At 43.1% G+C, this 17493-nt stretch overlaps 1 protein-coding gene across 2 annotated transcripts; it reads left to right on the top strand.

Annotated features, from left to right (window-relative positions):
• Nucleotides 1-61: 61 nt before the first annotated feature.
• Nucleotides 62-15983, top strand: CRLF3 (cytokine receptor like factor 3). Of its 2 annotated transcripts, XM_064522695.1 has the most exons (8): nt 71-273; nt 2600-2807; nt 4798-4885; nt 5340-5517; nt 6788-7010; nt 8045-8177; nt 12411-12523; nt 12788-15983. In XM_064522695.1, exons 1-8 carry the CDS (start codon nt 151-153, stop codon nt 13039-13041), a joined length of 1320 nt encoding a protein of 439 aa, XP_064378765.1. In that variant the 5' UTR covers nt 71-150; the 3' UTR covers nt 13042-15983. The 2 variants fall into 2 exon arrangements, with proteins under 2 accessions (XP_064378766.1, XP_064378765.1); XM_064522696.1 differs by lacking the exons at nt 12411-12523; nt 12788-15983 and adding an exon at nt 9801-11231 and having other exon boundaries at nt 62-273.
• The last annotated feature ends 1510 nt before the right edge of the window (nt 15984-17493 follow it).

The following is a 17493-nucleotide window of genomic DNA, read 5'->3' as shown; positions in this document are numbered from 1 at the left end:
CGGGGCTCCCTCCGCGCGCGCGGCCGTTAGCGCGGCGCCGCCCGCGCGGCGCCCGGATGTGGGGCCCTTCCGGGGGCGAGGCCCGGCGCCGCGCCCGCCCCCCGCCTCGCTCCGCCCCGCCGCGCCGGGGCCTGGCCGCCGCGGCTGCCCATGGAGGCCGAGGCCGAGGCGCGGCTCCTCTTGCAGGAGGCGCGGGAGAGCATCGAGGCGGCGCGGAGCTACCGGCGGGAGCTGCAGCAGCGGCTGCGGGGGCTGCAGCAGGCGCGCAAGCAGGTGGGGGAAGCGGGGCGGCCGCGCCCGGGGCCCCTCCCGCCCGCCCGCGGCCCGCGGGCCGCTCCCTGCCCCCGCGGCGGGGCGCTGTGCTGGGAGGGGGCCGAGCTTCGCCCCTCGGGGGCCGCTTGGCGAGCGGGTCGAGCCCGGGTGGGGATTTCTAGGCGAAGAAGGCGACGGAGGGGGGATCCGGCGGGTCCCGGCGCGGAGGGGGCACGCGGGCGCTGGGGTTAGCGCGGCTGCCTCAGGAGAACCTGGATGTGGCAGCCGCAGGTGCCGGGGAGGATGGGCGGTGTTGGACGGATGGAGCAGGTACTAGGAGGGAGGGGGTGTGAGTTAGAGGAGTCTGTTCTTCAACTGAACCTGATTTCCTGAGATGATGGAAAGGTTTTCTAGGCAAGAACAAATATCTAAAGAACTAGATTTTCGGAAGGAGGTGGGATGCTAAGCCTCATTTTAAAGAGTGTCCTGCATGTCTCCTTCCCCTCACCTATAACAAAAACATCTGCACGTCAGGCTTTGGTTCACATGCTGTCCCGAACCCTCTCGTCCCCACGCAGAGAACTCTGTGGGTCACGTCCTCCGCGTGTCATGTGCAAGTATTGCTAATGTTCCAGGTTAGCTGGTTTTTCTGCGGCTGTGCACTAAAGCCAGAGGAGGGTTTTTCATTGGGGCTGATAACCCACCCGCTCTGCAGTGAAGATGCAAGATAAGCTATGCAAGTGTGGGTAGGGAGACTGTGGAGAGCCACTGAAAGACTGGCTTCCCTTCTAAGATGCCCTCTAAGTATCCGTTGTAGCTGCCTTTAGTCCAAACCTTGCCATCCCAGTGTTGCCAGATAAAACGTGTTGAGAGCAAGTCAGTTTGCCTCACTGCAGTGGCTGCGGCTGCTTAATTAACTCACTTTTCTTTCCTTTTCCTCTCTGAGGGAGTTTCTTTGCCTGTGTGCATTTGTTTCTGTTCTCCCTCTTTCCAACTTTGGGACCGCTCACCTTTTTGTCCACAAAGAAGCGGCGGTGCAACAGGCACTCAAAGAACCTGGATGTCCAGAAGTGCCAAGTGTCTTAGGCTGGAGTTCAGGTAGCAGAAGCTTTATTGTTTGGAGACTGGTGGCTGAATGTGATAGGAAAGTTCTTTAGATCCCTTATGTCACATCCTTTTCTTTTGGACCAATGGGATGTGGTTTTCGAAAGCCTTTGTGCAGCTCTATACGTTTAAGGACTTGTATTTCCTCTACACTGGGCTGGCTGCGTAGCTGGTCGTAACTCTGAGGTTGACTTGCTGAATTTGTATCTGCCTGTAATGGAGGTAACGGGGCTTGGAGAAGTGGCTGTTCTCTCTGTCTTCCTCCACCCCACCCCTGTACAAAGCTAAACACTTCCTTTTTTTCTGAAGCATTGAAATAACAAGAGAAGGGAAACGAGGCTATGTGGCAGCTGCAGAGGTTCATGAATATTACTTGAAGAGGAAATTTATTTTACCTAACCAGAGAACTTCCTGTGTTGGTTGTCTGTACATCTAAAGATCTAGAAATTACGTGTAAGGCAGCATGCATGTTGCAGTATTTCCTTGTGTGCGTAACTTAGAAAAGTTGTTCACAGGAGATGTTTACTTCTGACATTTGGATCATTAGTTCAGGGTGTTCGAATGCATTTTGGTCCCTAAAAATCAGATTCAGCAAGTTCGCAAATGTTTTAATAAACACTTGTAGAACCTTCTGTGATCTTGTTCGTCCAGCATCGAAACAGATCTGTTGTTCACCCTATCCTGTAACCCAGGAGCACAGATGCATTCAAAGGAGTTCACAGGTGGCTATTTGGAAAAGGTTAAAAAGAAAGTAGCTGTAGTAGGATTTAAAAAAAGTCTAGTGTGGTGCTATGCTCTGGAAAAGTGCTTCTAGATAGATAGAAGACTGGTACTTTTTCTTTCCAACGAGGATTACCTGTATATGATGGCAGAGTAGTTTTCGAGTAGGATTACAGCAGTTGTGAAAGCGGGGGGGAAAGACCAAGAGAACGTTCAGATTTTTCTGAGAAAAGAAAATTTAATTGAAGTACAAATAACCCAATTTGTATTTAGCTCTAGCCTTAGACTTATCTTGGTTTGCTTAGCTAATATGCCTTTCCTCTTGTCCAGGCTAGTTTCTGTGCCTCCTTCCCTGCTGCACATATACTAAAAAGACTACATTAATTTGCTCACTGCCTGTGGCCTTTTTACTTCACACACAGCTTTTCACAGGCAAATGCAGATAAGGTGGTTCAGAAAACTAAAAGATGTGTGTGATCTTTGATTTTATCCTGAATCCTTCTTTCTTGTTACTTCAATTTAGATTAGAGAGAGTGCAACATTGACCAGAGATGTACTTGAGCAACATTTTAATGATTTAAAAGGGACCCTAAAGAAGCTGTTGGATGAGCGACTGATGTCACTGCTGCAGGAAGTAGATACTATAGAACAAGAGAGCATCAAACCGTTGGATGAGTGCCAGAAACTAATAGAGCATGGAGTCAGTACAGCTGATGACCTGCTCCGTGAAGGTAAGGCAGGACCTGAAATTAAGTCTTAGCTCTACCTTCTAGTACGTCTTCTCTTGAAGACTGGAATCTTCCTGTTATGGTCAGTTTATCTGGCTCATTTTGGGCCATACCAACTGTTGCAAAGAGATTACAGGTGGGTAGATGTAGGAAAAAGCCAATCAATATTATCTCCTACAAACACATATTAATATTTCACTGCAAACGTAGGGTTAATTGTACTTGTGTTAGCATAGCTACTCTGAGAGAGCATCTGCTTTCAGAAGTGTATCTTACCGCAGAGTTGTCCTGCACCTCAGGACACTAGAAAGAGGATTATGTCAGGCTGCTTTAAAATAAAATATAAACTGGGTACCATAATAACAAAAAATCTCTGTTGGTCTCACTAAGTTAGCAGCTGAGTCCAGCAGAAGTACAGTGATGAATAAATCTTATGTCAATGCTCTGTAAGGATGAACTTCATCTGCTGTGGACCAGTAGTTCTCGTTACCACAATAAAATTAGTTAAAATTTGAATTTATTTAATCTTGGAAAGTGAGTTACTGCTCAAACTGAGTGAGTGAATGTTTGTTCTAACATTTGTGACTGGAAGGAAGTTATTCCTAGCTTATGGAGTAGCAACTGAAGTAAAAGGATTATTTTTCCTGTTAAGTGAAGAACATGAGGAATATGTATGCTGCTGTATGGAAAAAGGTTCCTCCAAAAGGTTTGAGGATGGAGCAGATAAAAATAGATGTGTGGAAGATTACAGTAAAGGGCAGAATGTGCCCTACTGCTGCTAAATACCTAGCCAGAAAGGAACGTCACTCTTGACTGTTTCCCCACATTGGAGAACCTACTTGGAGCATGTCTCAGCCATGAGTATGTTGGCAGTTTCCTTGCATTGTTCTCGTGTCTCAACTTTAACTTTCTTTCAACATGATCTCAGTTTTGTGAACTAAAGTGCATTGGGCAGTCTCCCATGAGCAGGAAATCTACCAGCTTGCACTCAGATGCGAGCTTAGTGCCTAAAGAGCATGCTGGCTTGGAAGGCACAATATTTAAGAATTGAATCGTCGGTTTCTGGCTAGTGCTGCAGCCTCCGGGACAGCTGGTAGTAACCTTGCTTCCATTTCACATATAGAGTTACTGCATCGCAAGGCAGTGACAAAGATTGCCTGTGTTGTATACAAGTTTCTGTCAGATCTCGGGAGACGCTGGCCAGCTGAGCCCTTCCTATCCCATGGGTCACAGTTCTCTCTGTAGCAATACAAGCGTTGCTAAGTCGTGTCGTTAAAGTGAGCAGAGAGATTACATCTGAGTCAGAAAGGAGTTAAGCCTCCATGCTTACTAAATCTCTTGCTGCCAGTTGTGACGTATGTTTTTCATTAGAGATTTGTAATCCTCCACTTGGAAATGGACTGAGCTCGCTAATGTGGTAAATTACCATAAAGTCGTCAGACAGGAGATGGAGCATACATCTCTGTCAGCTGAAGTGTGAGCCACTACTTTATACGGAAAGCTTATGAAAAGATTTCTGTTTAGCTCCACACTTTAATGTACAGGTTATTTCATACATTATGACAATAGTGATTATCTAGATTGTAGTAAGCAGAACGGTGGTTGAAGTTATTTTTTAAGCTTCAGCTTTTTGATATTTTGTCCAGTGAAGGTGCTTTGCTTTTTTTCCCCTTCATTTAAAGCAGATGGAGGAAAGGATCAAGAATCCTGATTCCTGGCATCTGCCCCCAGTTCTGCTACTGTCTGAGACCTGGGGCAAATTATTACATCTGTTATGGGTGTGTCTACAGAAAGCTTTGAGAGCTTCAAAAGTTGCTAGATAGGCTTTATATTGTTAACTATAATTTTGTTTTCTGGCTAAGAGTCTAGCAAAAGTGCTGAGAATGCTGCATGTTTAATTGGTTGTTCGTGTCAGAACTGGTTATTCTTTGAAGTGAAGAATGCCTGTCTTGGACATTTTCTCATTAGGAATATTTTTACCATTTGATTCCAGGAGAGAGTGCAGTCCATGGAGAAGTGGGACAAGAGAATGAGAAACTATGCAGCTTTACAAAAAAAGCATTACATATTCAGCTAGATAGGTAAGATACTGACACACTGAAGTGATCTCAGGCAGCAGCACATGTGCTGCTCCCCTCTAGAGGATCTTTTTTCCTTTGAAATAAAAGCCCTCCACTGCATTGCCATAAAAGTTTCATTTGAGGTGTTGCTGTCCTGTTTATTTCATAGACTTTCATTGAGTTGACAGTCACAGATGGAGTAGTTTTCAATCTGCCTATATTCTGTAGAAATATAGGCTGTTTATTTGTGAATGATGAAACCACTCCCTATGGAACAGCTTGTATTTCAGAGTATTTCCTGAGAAACAGTCTGGTTAGGACTGAAACACTGGAAGTTTTCTGAGTCTTTTAAGTTTGAAATGCACATGACACAGCTGTTCTTTCCTCACAAAGTCTATTTAGATTCAAATGTATGGATGACATACGAATTTGTGGAAGCTGGCCCCATTCATTTTGGCAAACTTTCTTTTCTCAGCTTACCAGAAGTGCCCTCCTTGGTTGATGTGCCTTGTTTATCTGCCCAGTTGGATGACTGCCTTCTTACTATACTGAAAAATCAAATATTCAGACATGGGACTGTAGCATCTCGCCCACCTGTACAGTTAGAGGAATTTGTTGAGAAGCCTGGAGGAATATTAGTCCGATGGTGTAAGGTAGGTAGAATATCCTGGGAGAAAACGTTCGAACTTGTGTTTTCTTGAAAGAAATGGAAAATGCCACTTTCCTTCTAAATTTTCTACTGCTTTCAAAGGAATGGTCCACTCCTGTGTGTAGTTAGAAGCTATTGGACAAGCAAGGAATGCCACCTTCAGGTACTACAGCCACTAAACAAATGAATAATGAAGAGTATTATATCTGTGGTCCATGACTGCCATTTGTACAGTGGCATCAAGAAATCCTGGTGTCCGTTTCTGACAGATGTGATTGACATGTAGCCATTCGTGCTGTGGAACTGTGTAGTTCATTTGTGTGGCAACAATAGCTGGATGCTGTCATTGAGACTGAACTTCATTGCTGGCATGATGCTTTTGTCCCCCTTTGAAGACAGTTTAGAAGAGCCAGTGTTTTCATTCAGAGGAGGCTGAACCTGTTTTGTTATGCTCTTACCTCTAAACATGTTTGCGTTCTTAGGGAGATGCAGTGGATGCAAAGAGAAAATATTCTAATACTGGCATAAGATACTCAAGTAATCTTTCTCTTTGATATTCAAGAAATATTTTTATTGAATAAATCACTGCTGTATTCTGATGTGGTTTAGTCATTGTTGGACAGCTCTATGTTCCTTGGCAGCATGAAACAAACTGTTGTTGTAGCAACAGCCAGTCATTGGTCACCTTACCTTGCAAAGGATGTGGATTCAAATTATAAAATCATAGGCACTGTAGTGGCATCTAATCTGACTGCCTGCACTAACAAGGATTTTCCTGAGTTTGGTCATGTTTGAATGACAGTAGAGCCTTCCCCATCTCCCCCTCCTCCCAAAAAACCCCCTCTGTCTTTTGACTTAGAGATATCAGAGAATGGGCAATCATCCTCTAGAACAATTTAAGAAGGATAATAGCAAACTCCCTTTGTTGTTAAAAATTGGCACTAAATTTCTTTTCCAAATTTGTCTTCACTTTTGGCTGCTGGATTGTGTTACATCTTTGTTTGCTAGATTGAAAAGCCTTTTTTTCAATGTCTCTTCTCCTACAGACTCCTACTTTAAACTGTGATCAAATCAGTCTTATACTCCTTTTGTATTAGTTGATTCAAACTCTGATTTTATTTTCTGGAACACATTTTCTGTTCTTAAATACTTTGTGACTCTTTGAATCACCTTTGATGACAGCCTGCAATACTATCCTAACATGTCCCGTCTCAGAGGTGGAAGGGGGAAAAGAAGAGCAGGGTCCCTCATTCATGTAATAAATGTTTCTCTAGGTGGATGATGACTTTATACCACAAGATTACAGACTGCAATATCGTAAGAGCACTGCCAATCACTTTGAAGACGTATATGTCGGCTCAGAGACAGAGTTCATAGTACTGCACATTGATCCTAACGTCGATTACCAGTTCAGAGTCTGTGCCCGAGGAGATGGACGGCAAGAGTGGAGTCCGTGGAGTGTTCCTCAGACCGGCCATACCACACTAGTTCCCCATGGTACTGTTTCACTGCTATTTATCTTCATCTTAAGTCCGTGTCTTCTCTGCAGGACTCCTGAAGGTCTATAGTTGAATGATTTATGGAGCGTGTTTTCTGTCTGATTTATGGAGCTTGGTTTTTGTCTCACGGTGGGGTTTCCTGACCTGCAGTGTATGCATGTAATGCACGATACATTATCTAGTCTTCCATACTAGAGTTTATTCTTTGCTTAACTTGGATTTCAGCTTTGTGGTGTGAGTGATAGCGAGCATTTCCATCAGGTTAGCTCCATGTCTGGGCTTGGAAGGCGTCGGTGCAAAACTTTATTGTTCACCATTTTTATGATTCATGTTTTACGAAATAAATGTGGGCTGTGTTCAGACTTATTATTGAGGTGGGGGCAGCTCTTTTTCTCTGAAGCTCAGCTGAGCACTGAGTGCGAAGAGAAGCAGAGAATCTGAGCTGTTTCAGCTTTTGTTTGGTTCCTGTGTTAGCCTCAGGGCTTTGTCCTCCTTAAGGTAGGAGGGTGTTGCTGCCTTAGAAACGAGCTCAGTAGTAAGAGATTGATGAAAAAGCAGGCAGACTTAGCCAGTGCCTACAGGCCAGAAATGATTCCCCCCCCCCCCCCCTTGTCTCCCACCCTTACTCCAGCACTTTTTATGACCTGCATTCACATAACAAGTTTATAATCCATCCGTAAAACTAGTTCTTATCTTGGCTGGAGACAGAAAACTTCCGTTTTATCTTCACTTTCAAATTTTTAAGGGCAGTGGGTCACAAAGGTTTTCCTTTGCCTACGATAAGACTTCACAGGGATCGGAGCAAAGAGTGAACTTTTAGTGAACTCTATGAGCTGGGAAATATTTTTTGTAATTGTAAATGATTTGAAAAAGAAATTTGTCCATCAGAGGAAGGGGAAAACAGCCCCTATTCTTAACATAAGTTAAACTTCATAAGAAATATACCTCTTATGTGGACCTTGCAGCGGACTATTTTTTGCACAGACAGTATCTAGTCTAGTTGATGTTCATCCTTTTTATTTTTCTTTGAAGAATGGACAACTGGTTTGGAGGGCTACAGTTTGAGCAGTCGAAGAAACATAGCGCTTCGAAATGATTCTCAGTCATGCGGTGTGCTCTACTCCAAAGCTCCTACTTACTTCTGTGGGCAGACATTAACATTCAGGCAAGTACTTTCTGGACTGCTCTTGTCTGGTGCATCTGCTGCAAACCAGGCTTCCTTCTCTAGTCTGTTACCTTTGAATTGTCTGCAAGCATGAATCTTGATGCGTGTTTTACATCAGCACAGCCCCAGTCAAGGTAGCGTGTCTGTGTGAAGTCTGAACTTTTCTATCTTTACTTCTACTTCCTCATTCTTTAGGACAACACCTGATGTTTTTGTAGGATCTACGCCTGTCTAGAACAGAAGCTAGAGAGAACTCCCGAGGGATGGCAAAAAATAGACTGTGCTGAGCATATCTGTGGAAAATTCAGTTTCCTCTTAGTTTTTGTAGCAGCTGTTGCTGGCTAATCAGAAGTCAGGGGAGGTTGTCCATTGATTCTGTTCAGCTTTGGGTAAGCTGCCTTATCACCACGTTCTTTCCTTCCCCGACTGTCCACCTGCTTTGCGTCCTTGGAGACGTGTCTTGTTGGCACAGGTAAGGATGACAGTCTGGCACTGGTGTCTCTAACCTCTGAGATAATTGGAGTGCTGATCACACTACTGTTTGCAACTGGCATTAGAAACTCTGGAGGGGAGAAGGTATCTTGCAAAATGCAAGCTTTTAATTTGACACAAAACGAGATTAAAAGCCTTAGCATCTTTGCTGCTTTCAGTCCTATCCCTGAGATGCTGCTGCTTAACTGGGTAAGAGGAGCTTCCTTGTGGATATGTCAGTTGTAATTACAGACCTCAAAGACTTTGAAGCTCTATTCCATCTTTCCCTGGTTAAATAAAACTGCTCTTGCTGTAGAGTAGGCAACCCTCAAAGGCAACTTAAGAGGCTGGTTTATGGTATTTTTATAATTTATTCCATAGTGTTTCATTTCTGCCTTCCTGATAATGAATTATCTTGACTTTAGATGGTTGTAATATAAGGATATGTATTCAGCTGCCTTGTCTGAGATGGGATAAAAGGATTCAAAGCTTCTATTTGAAATCCGTCTTTAGATTTAATATCTCTTGGCTCAGAAGTGCCTGTGCAATTAAAGGCAGAACTTTGAGGTTTCCCTTGGTTCTGTTTCAGACCAATGTCTTTTATCTTCTTTTATTGGTAACACATGAAAATCTTCTGCTTTACAGTTTGCTAACGTGGATTCCTCTCCAAGAGGAGATTGCTTCAGCATGGTGGAGTACTAACAAGCATGCGCCTGCAAGAGATGTAATGAGATGAATCTTAAGATTGAAGTCAACCTCAAAAATAGGTTGCATTCCTCTTCCCAGGCCTGAGAGTAGCTTTCTGTTTCAAAGCGTGTGTGAGATTTTGCTGAACAGTGAGATGTAGTATTTGGCGTTTGGCTTTTTCCATCTGTTGAAACAAAAGTATGTTCACAAGGGGATAAGTGGCCTGCTGAGCAAACGTAAGCAAGGTTCGTGTTACAGATGTTTGTGAGGCAGCTTTGTAATCTTCTTGTGCATTCGGGACACAGGCATGCCTCATCAGTGAAAAGTGAAGCTGTGATAAAGGCAGTGCTTTGTATCTGCTTTTTAAAGGTAGGCTGCTTTAGAGATCCTCTGAGGCAAGGCATTTGGGCAAGTTGGAGAATAACATCGTTGCTCTAGGTCAAGACTTGTTCTATTTCTTTGCAGCCTCCAGGGAGCTGCACTTAGGAGAGGGGATATTTCTGCATGGTGTCCAGCTCCACAGCTGTCTCTAAAGTTTCTGCTTGCAGCAGGGAGCCGCAGTCAGCCTGGCCAGGCTAGCGATTTGAGATCGTCCGGCAGACACTATGCAGAGATCACACGGACTTTGTCAGGAGCCTGCGCCACTCTATTGACAGCTATTCAGAAATGAAGCGCATGCGATCGCCCGTAGATGTACTTCTCTGTGCTCTGAGACAAATGGGAACTGGTGGCAGGTGAACTGGTTCAGGGTCCATGTACTGCAGTGATGAGGGCACAAGGTTTTGCTCTGCAGCACTGGAAGGAGTGAGAAGGGATTGAACTGTGTTCTGTTAAGCCTTGTTCCTACCATGTATTTTGTAGGCTTTTAAAAAATTTGAAGCCCCAGGGATCATGGGGGCTGGAAAATAAAGTTGTTAATGTGGTAGTAAATATCAGTCTAGTAAAGCAAAGCTTAGGAGACTTTACAGTGATGCTCTGTACTGTTCCTTCATTTCGGGCTCTTTGCCTTGGGCTGGTTATTAATTGCTGAAAAAACAAAATCTAGTCAGGAAAGGAATGGTGACCTAAGCCAGATCCTGGCCTTCTTCCCCATGCATGCAAGAAGAGGGAAGCCACAGGAGAATTACAGGTTGGCCATCGTCTTGGGCACTTACTTTGAGCTTCTTCCTCATGGTGTAAGGAAGTTTTGGCTCTTTCCTGCTTCCTGTGGATTCGCGTACGGCCCATTCTGCTCTCTGTGAAGTCAAGCAGTGTAGAGAGGGAGAGCAGGTAACCCTGCCCCTGGAAAGCCTGGGTATGGTGGATGCTGAAGTGCATGGTGCAGAATGTGGCTACAGCCTGGATTCGGTGTTGCTACCACTGAGAGAGCTGAACCTAATAAATTTAGGGGGTGCTGGACTGACTCCCGCGTAAACACTTCCCCTTTGGGTGTGCCATTGCTCCTACCTCAGAGTTTTTTCTGTCCTGTTGCTCGTGTGACAGTTATTTCTTCATACTGCTGCTGGTCCAGGTTACTTCAACAAGTGTTTTGCAAAAATGGGGTCTATATAAATGAGCAACTAAGTGTGGGTACAAATCAAAATGATAGAAATCCTACACTTTAATGGATTTTCAATTATGTATTCTTTTGTCATTCTTGTGTCTGTACAAGCATGTATTTCCAATCCAAAATGGACGAAAGGCTCCCTTAACTGGGAATGGAATTAATTAGCTACCTTATGTACAAAGGCTTTACCTCTCAAGTTTACAGATAATAGCTGTTTATAGGACTTTACTCGTGACTGAGTTTAAAAAAACTAGAATATAGTACCAAAAGGAATCGTAAATCTCATTTAAAGTTGTTTTGGGAAAACGTTGTGGATCACTTCCACATTAAAAGCTTGTTGGATGTTTTAACTTTTGTTGTTGTTGTTTTGCTTTGCTTTACAACACAAGGCTCTTGCTATCTTAATGATGTTTCCCGGGGGACTGAAAAACGTAATGGAGCGCAAAAGTAAAACATGGTTCCAGTTTGATCTTGCCTGTTTGTCTTGAAAGAGTTTACCCATTGTGTGCCAGTCTGCTGCTCAACTTGATTTCCAGCACTTAAAGCTTTTGCTTAAGTTTTCCTGTTGTTTGGCAACAATTAAGCATCAGCACTGCTTTTTCTCTTATGCTGTAATGAAAATAACCAGTTTTGCTTTCTGAAAAAGACCAGCTGAGTTGGTCTGTTAGTAAAACGGCGTTTCGTCTGTCATTCGGGCTCTCTTGAAAGTATGATTTAGCTGGCACCTTTGAGAAATGGCAATAGAAGAGGAAGGACTTGGATGTAGAAGCGCACAAACTGTGCAGCTTCTCTCAGCTGCTGGGGCCTGCGGGGAAGTGCATCCCAGGGCATCCGCACGGCTTGGTTCCTCGCTGTCTGGAGATGTGTCAGTGTCAGTTCTTTCTTGGGACCAAAATCTTAAATGCAGCTGAGCAGAAGCCGGGATTGTAAATGTTCTTCTAGGCATAGGTTTTAATATCCATTTGCACAAAGCAGATTTATTACAAACAAAAAACAAAAAACAAAACTCGGCCTCCCCCGCTGCCCAAAGTCCCCTTTATAAAGCAGAATTACAGAGAAATCAAAGAAGTTGCTTTAAACCATGTGAATACTTATTAAATACTTGCTGAAACTACACTTGTCTTGCCATAAAACGTGGTGTTGACCACTAATCTGTTATAGATGACTATAGATTGTAGTTTTGTGCACTTTAGTTGATTCTTAAGACATATTTCAGACAACTGGAAATCATTTCAAAAGACTCATAAGCTGTAATAGCAGAGAATTTTATTAAGTGGCAGTGACAATTTGAAAGCAGCGGCTTTACCTTTTGTACAGATTAACAGTTACAGCATTGCTCAGTGGAGCTGTTGGAAGGGCTGGTGGGACCTTTGGTCACTCAACAGCTAAATCTCCCCTAAAGGCTGGCTGGCTTTGAAAACCCTGGAGCAGCAATACAGAGGTCTGGTATGACAGGGTTGTTCTCTCTGGTTTTCATTGTGTGTTTTGATTTAAAGCTTCAGGATTTGACTTCAATTTTTGCTTGGTAGAATTGAAACCGTGGGTCAGCCAGACAGACGAGACAGCCTAGGGGTGTGCGTGGAGCAGCAGAACGGCTATGATTCTCTGCAGCGGGATAAAGCCGTGTGCATTAGCACAAACGGTGAGTTTGAATCGCATAATTGAAGAGCATAATCCCCTTTTTCCAAAAGCCCTTTTTCCTTAGCCCTCATCCTGGATAACATACGTGCAACTTTAACCACATTTTGTGTACGTTCCACTTCTGCGGTTAAAATTTTTGGTGGGATCACGAGTCTCCTTTTCCTGCTTGCAGTATTGTAACTTGGAGCACCAGGGAGACGTAGCACTGCACCTGCTGGTATATGCTCAGAGCGAGAAGTAATGTTTGGTATCTTGGCTGTTTCAGGGGCAGTATTTGTAAATGGGAAAGAGATGACAAACCAACTGCCTGCTGTCACTTCTGGATCGACTGTGACATTTGACATGGAGGCTGTGCAGTTAGGGCCTTCCAGCAGCGAGGGAGGAAACTCCAAGCTTAGAGTGACCATTAGCTCTAACAACAGGGAAGTGGTCTTTGACTGGGTACTTGATCAATGCTGTGGTTCTTTGTATTTTGGATGTTCGTTCTCATATCCAGGCTGGAAGGTTTTGGTGTTCTAGCAGCTCAAGCAAGTGAAGGGATTCTTGTTCTTGGTTTAAAATGTAATATTAAAATCTGGGTTTCCAGCTGTTTGATATCAAAAATCTGTTAACAAAAACCTGTCTTTGTATTACTTGAACTCCACTATATTGTACTTTCTACTGGATTCATTTCAAAAAAAAAATTGTGAAACATCATCTGATCTGTTACTCTGGAAAAAGTTAAACAGGCATTTGCTTAGGCAAATTAATTTAAACAGTCCATAAAGACTTTTACTTTTTCTTTTTTCCAGACTTGATTTTTGTCAGTATTTCATTGTACTCTAGTCTCAGGGTACGCTTGTGTGGAATTGACTTTGCTTAATGCTGCTGTTCTGTGAAATAAGCCTGTAATTTTGGGGGGTTGGAGTTAACGGACCAAAGTTATATTTATACCACTCATAAAAAGAGCAAAGTATTTAGCACAGTGATGTTCTGCCATGCTTCCTTGTACACAATGCTGCCTTAATCTGAACAGATAGTGGCTTCTGCATGCAACAGCAATTTATTCCACACACGGTACTGTTCATTCTCCCAGAACAAGGATGTCTGAGCCAAAGTGTCTGTTTAAATATGTAGCCAGTCTGTTAAATGTCTCACTGTTATGCAAGTGCCTTATTTTCAGATATTTCTTGAATTGTTTTGTGTGTTGTCACTTGAAATATATTTTCTAGAGTAGTTGCATGGCAATGCTTACGTCCTCACTTTAATGCTGACACTTGTCTGACAGACTAGACTGATGCCTAGGGTGGGATGGTTACCCCGACCTGCTCAAACGCCTGCCCCAGCTCTGCTTCGCTTTGCTGGCTATGTCGGAGCAGGCCTTGCTGCTTTACTCTTTAGGCACGACGTGCAGGTGGCAGCCGTGGTGCCTCACGGAGCCCTTGTAAGACGCGGAGATGATTTCTTTGCCTTCAAACTGTCCATCAGAGACAAGTGAAACAGGGGATTCCTGGAAATCCCAAACAGCGCATGCAGGACAGATACCGGCAAACGCCTTGCGTTCAAGTGCAGTAGCGCAGGTTGATATGCCCGGTGCTGGGCATAGCCTGCGCTGCAAGCAGTAGCGCACGTCCAGAGCCAACGGGGACTGGGGCGAGGGATCCAGGTCAGGAGTTAAAGGAGATGAGCGTTGTTTACGGGCTTAAGACAGACTTTAGCCCACTCAAAATAGAGCAGATGGTGCTAATTCAGCTGTGTCCCCCATCTAGTAGCATGGGCTAAGAATTTCCTGTGAATTAAGTCAACTTTTAAAATAAAAGTTATGATGTTACCAGTATTGCCTTAATAGTAAATGAGGTTTAGAATAATGCATTTGTCAAATAGAGTCCTATTCCTGGTCAAAAGATTAATTTGCAATACTACTGGATTTAAAGAATATTTTAAAGAAATGCTGAGGGCTTTAAAAGAGGCCTCTTACCTCAAGACTGATAAATATATGTATATATATTTTAGCATGTTAGAGTAGCAGTATTTTTATAAAACCTAGACAATCATCCTACCCTCTTCCTTGAGTGTTAACACACTGCATGAGCCCTCTGTGCTAGCATAAAAAAAACTTAATTGGATTAACCCCCCCCATAGTCAAATTATCAGTCCAAAAAGATTAGTGATCCTACCTGTATTTTTTCCCCTAGACCTCTGTAGTAGGGGTACATGAATTGCAAAAGAGAATAGAGGCTAGTATTTATACCATTTACAAGGAAAAAAAATAGTCAGATGTATGCAAAGAACACGTATATGGCAGTTAAATTGGAATTTGCTATAAAATGCGAAGTGAAGACAACTGGACACCTGCAGGTAAGATTAGCCCGTGTTAGCAAAGCAAAGCCTGCTGTTTTCTCAGCTCCTCAAGCTTAACTATTTCACTGTTGGGGAGTCGGAGGATACTAGCTTATCCTGTACTTCTGGGGCTCCTTCTCTCAACTAGCCTGCAAAGAGCATTTTCCATAATGCACTGCATCCCAATCCAGTTCCTTTGCTATCGCTAAGAAAGCGCAGTAGATGGTCAGACAGTATCAGTCCTGTTTAGAGATGGTCAGGCTGGCGCTGTAGCTAGCAGCTCACTATCGCCACTATTAATTAAAGCAAGATTTATATTACTAGTAAGACTTCAGGTGTCAGGTACTAGTTGTAACTTCATATTTTCACTGTATGGAAGCTAAATTAGCAAATATCTACACTTCTGAGGCACCGAAGGTCAGGTGCCTTTTCATCTGCTTTTGGAGGGGCTAGTCAGACTATCGAATAGTCAGACTACTGCTCTGGGGGATATTTACCAGCACGTTAGAGCATGAAGTGTAAATCTTCAATTCAGGTACTTCGGGAGGGTCTTACCTTGTCAGTTTGTTCAGAATATACGTACAAAGCAGCTTACGATGACTGTGAAGGGCTAGTACAGGATGCGCCTCGAGCTCCTCCTGAGAGCTGAGGATGGCAATAGGCTAAATATGCTTCTCTGACTTTAGTCTTTAGCTATATCTAGAACAGGGCCAGCTTGCCAATTTTCTTATTTTTTTCAATATAAAAAATAAGACTAGCTATATAGCATGTAAGACTAGCTGCTTGAAATACATATTAGGTACTGTTCAGCTGCCTCTTAGAGCTGCACCTTTTAAATGTGGGAGGGGTAACGAATCTCAGGGTAAGAGACCCGAGTAATAGGTATCTAAAAAACCTGAAGAGGCTTGGATTAAAACAGTTGAAATTCTGTTACTCCAGAACACAGTTTAGATAGATAAGAAACTTGACACTTCCTTTACAGCCTTTCACCTCTAGCTATTGGGAGCCTTGCAAGCAACAGAGTGTTAACTGCTTATGAAATCCTGAAAGTTGTTTTCTGAAGCTAGTACATTTACTTACCTCAACTAAGACATTTGTGTCAAGTGATATTTGAATTTTTTAAATAAAGTTTTATCCCTCAACTGTGTATGTTTTAGTAAATTGTTAATCAGGGGTATGAAGCTGCGTATCGGTGAGCTCAGTTAACCACAACCATCAAAACCAGGTAGTATGTAGTGCTGCACCTATGTTTAAGAGCTTCTCCATTTCTTTTCTAATTACTTTCATCTTTACTCCCTCAGAAGTTCCAAAAAAGTTATCGTTCAGCTTCCTCACTTCTGCAGTTACTTTCATTTCCATGTGAGGTTTAGATCTAAACTCACATCTCATACAGCTACAATCACTTTCTTACATTCCCCCCCCCCCCCCTTTCTTTTTAACCAGTTACAACATTTCTCAACTACATTGCTCGATATTCCATCACAGGTCATTTGTCTTCTATTTTACTGTTGCCATGTCTTTAGAGTTCCTTTAAATGGTGCAACTTTTCTACAGGGTAGTTTTTGGTCACTATTCCTGACTGATCAAGCAGCAAGGTTGTTTAATCCCTTTCTAATAAAGGGGTATCATATTGAACCCTCGTATTGAACATGCACAGTTTCACTTTAACTCATTTCTGCTTTCTGCTGCCAGCTCCATTTCTTTGGTTTCTTTTAAAGGGAACTAACGCATGCAACCAGTCAGTAAGCTTGCTGACAGGGCAGCTTGCTCTCATAAATACAGCATTCATATGAAGATCCTGCTTAATGATCTGAATACTCCTCCTGAAGAGTGCTGCTTCAGTCTCAGATCAAGCAACCTGGGTACTGCCGGTATCACAGTAGTAAGACAGTCTTGGAAGGAGAAACTTACCTACTTCAGCCAAAGCTCCTTTTCTTGGTTGGGCAACCCTGGACTATCAGATTTATAAGCAGGATCTGGTCCAACAGGAACACCTTCACTCAAGCACTGGTTGATGATGGCACCAAAATGTTCTGTGAATTAAGAAATACTTAACTTTGTAGGAACCATGCTGTGAGGACAGTTTTGACAATATTGTCAATTCTCAATGAAGGTATAATCAAATTGGGGGGGGGGGCACGTAGGACATAGGATGGTAGCAATTGCTGTAATTACAACAGTTCAAATTATTATCAGTCATTAGTGAATCTGCCCCCCAGAATTTCAGGGACCAAAGCAGTAACTACAGTCAAGACACTTGCAGCAATGGATACTTAAGGTTAACAACTTACATTCAGCTAACAATTTTGAATACAGTATTCAATGCACTGAATTGGATACTCACGTCAAATGTTAGCTTCCAGCTTGCAGTTAGAGACCTACTGTGTTAAGGTTACCACCAAATATAGAAGATCACAAAAATCTGCTGTGAACATACTAAAGGCTAAATTAAAAGAGCCTTTGCCAGTTTTAGAGAAAAAGGCACATTAGACAACTGCAGTCTGGTGTTTACAGAATCTAGCTGTCATATTCTCTATTTCAGCATCTGAATTATTTTTAACAGGGAAAAAGTTTTTCGGTGTCTGCTATTCAACAGCAGTAAACTCTGATGAGCAGTGCAGTTCCTCTTGCTCTGTTCCATATTACCGATTC

This window comes from Dromaius novaehollandiae, chromosome 18, assembly GCF_036370855.1.
Source record: "Dromaius novaehollandiae isolate bDroNov1 chromosome 18, bDroNov1.hap1, whole genome shotgun sequence".
Classification (NCBI taxonomy): domain Eukaryota; kingdom Metazoa; phylum Chordata; class Aves; order Casuariiformes; family Dromaiidae; genus Dromaius; species Dromaius novaehollandiae.
This window is presented reverse-complemented; position numbering and strand designations above follow the sequence as displayed.

Coding starts and splice junctions, on each gene's coding strand:
- CRLF3 (XM_064522695.1), top strand. CDS start 151: ATGGAGGCCGAGGCCGAGGCGCGGCTCCTCTTGCAGGAGGCGCGGGAG. Junction 274..2,599: donor TGCAGCAGGCGCGCAAGCAG/GTGGGGGAAGCG, acceptor ACTTCAATTTAG/ATTAGAGAGAGTGCAACATT. Junction 7,011..8,044: donor TACCACACTAGTTCCCCATG/GTACTGTTTCAC, acceptor TTTTCTTTGAAG/AATGGACAACTGGTTTGGAG.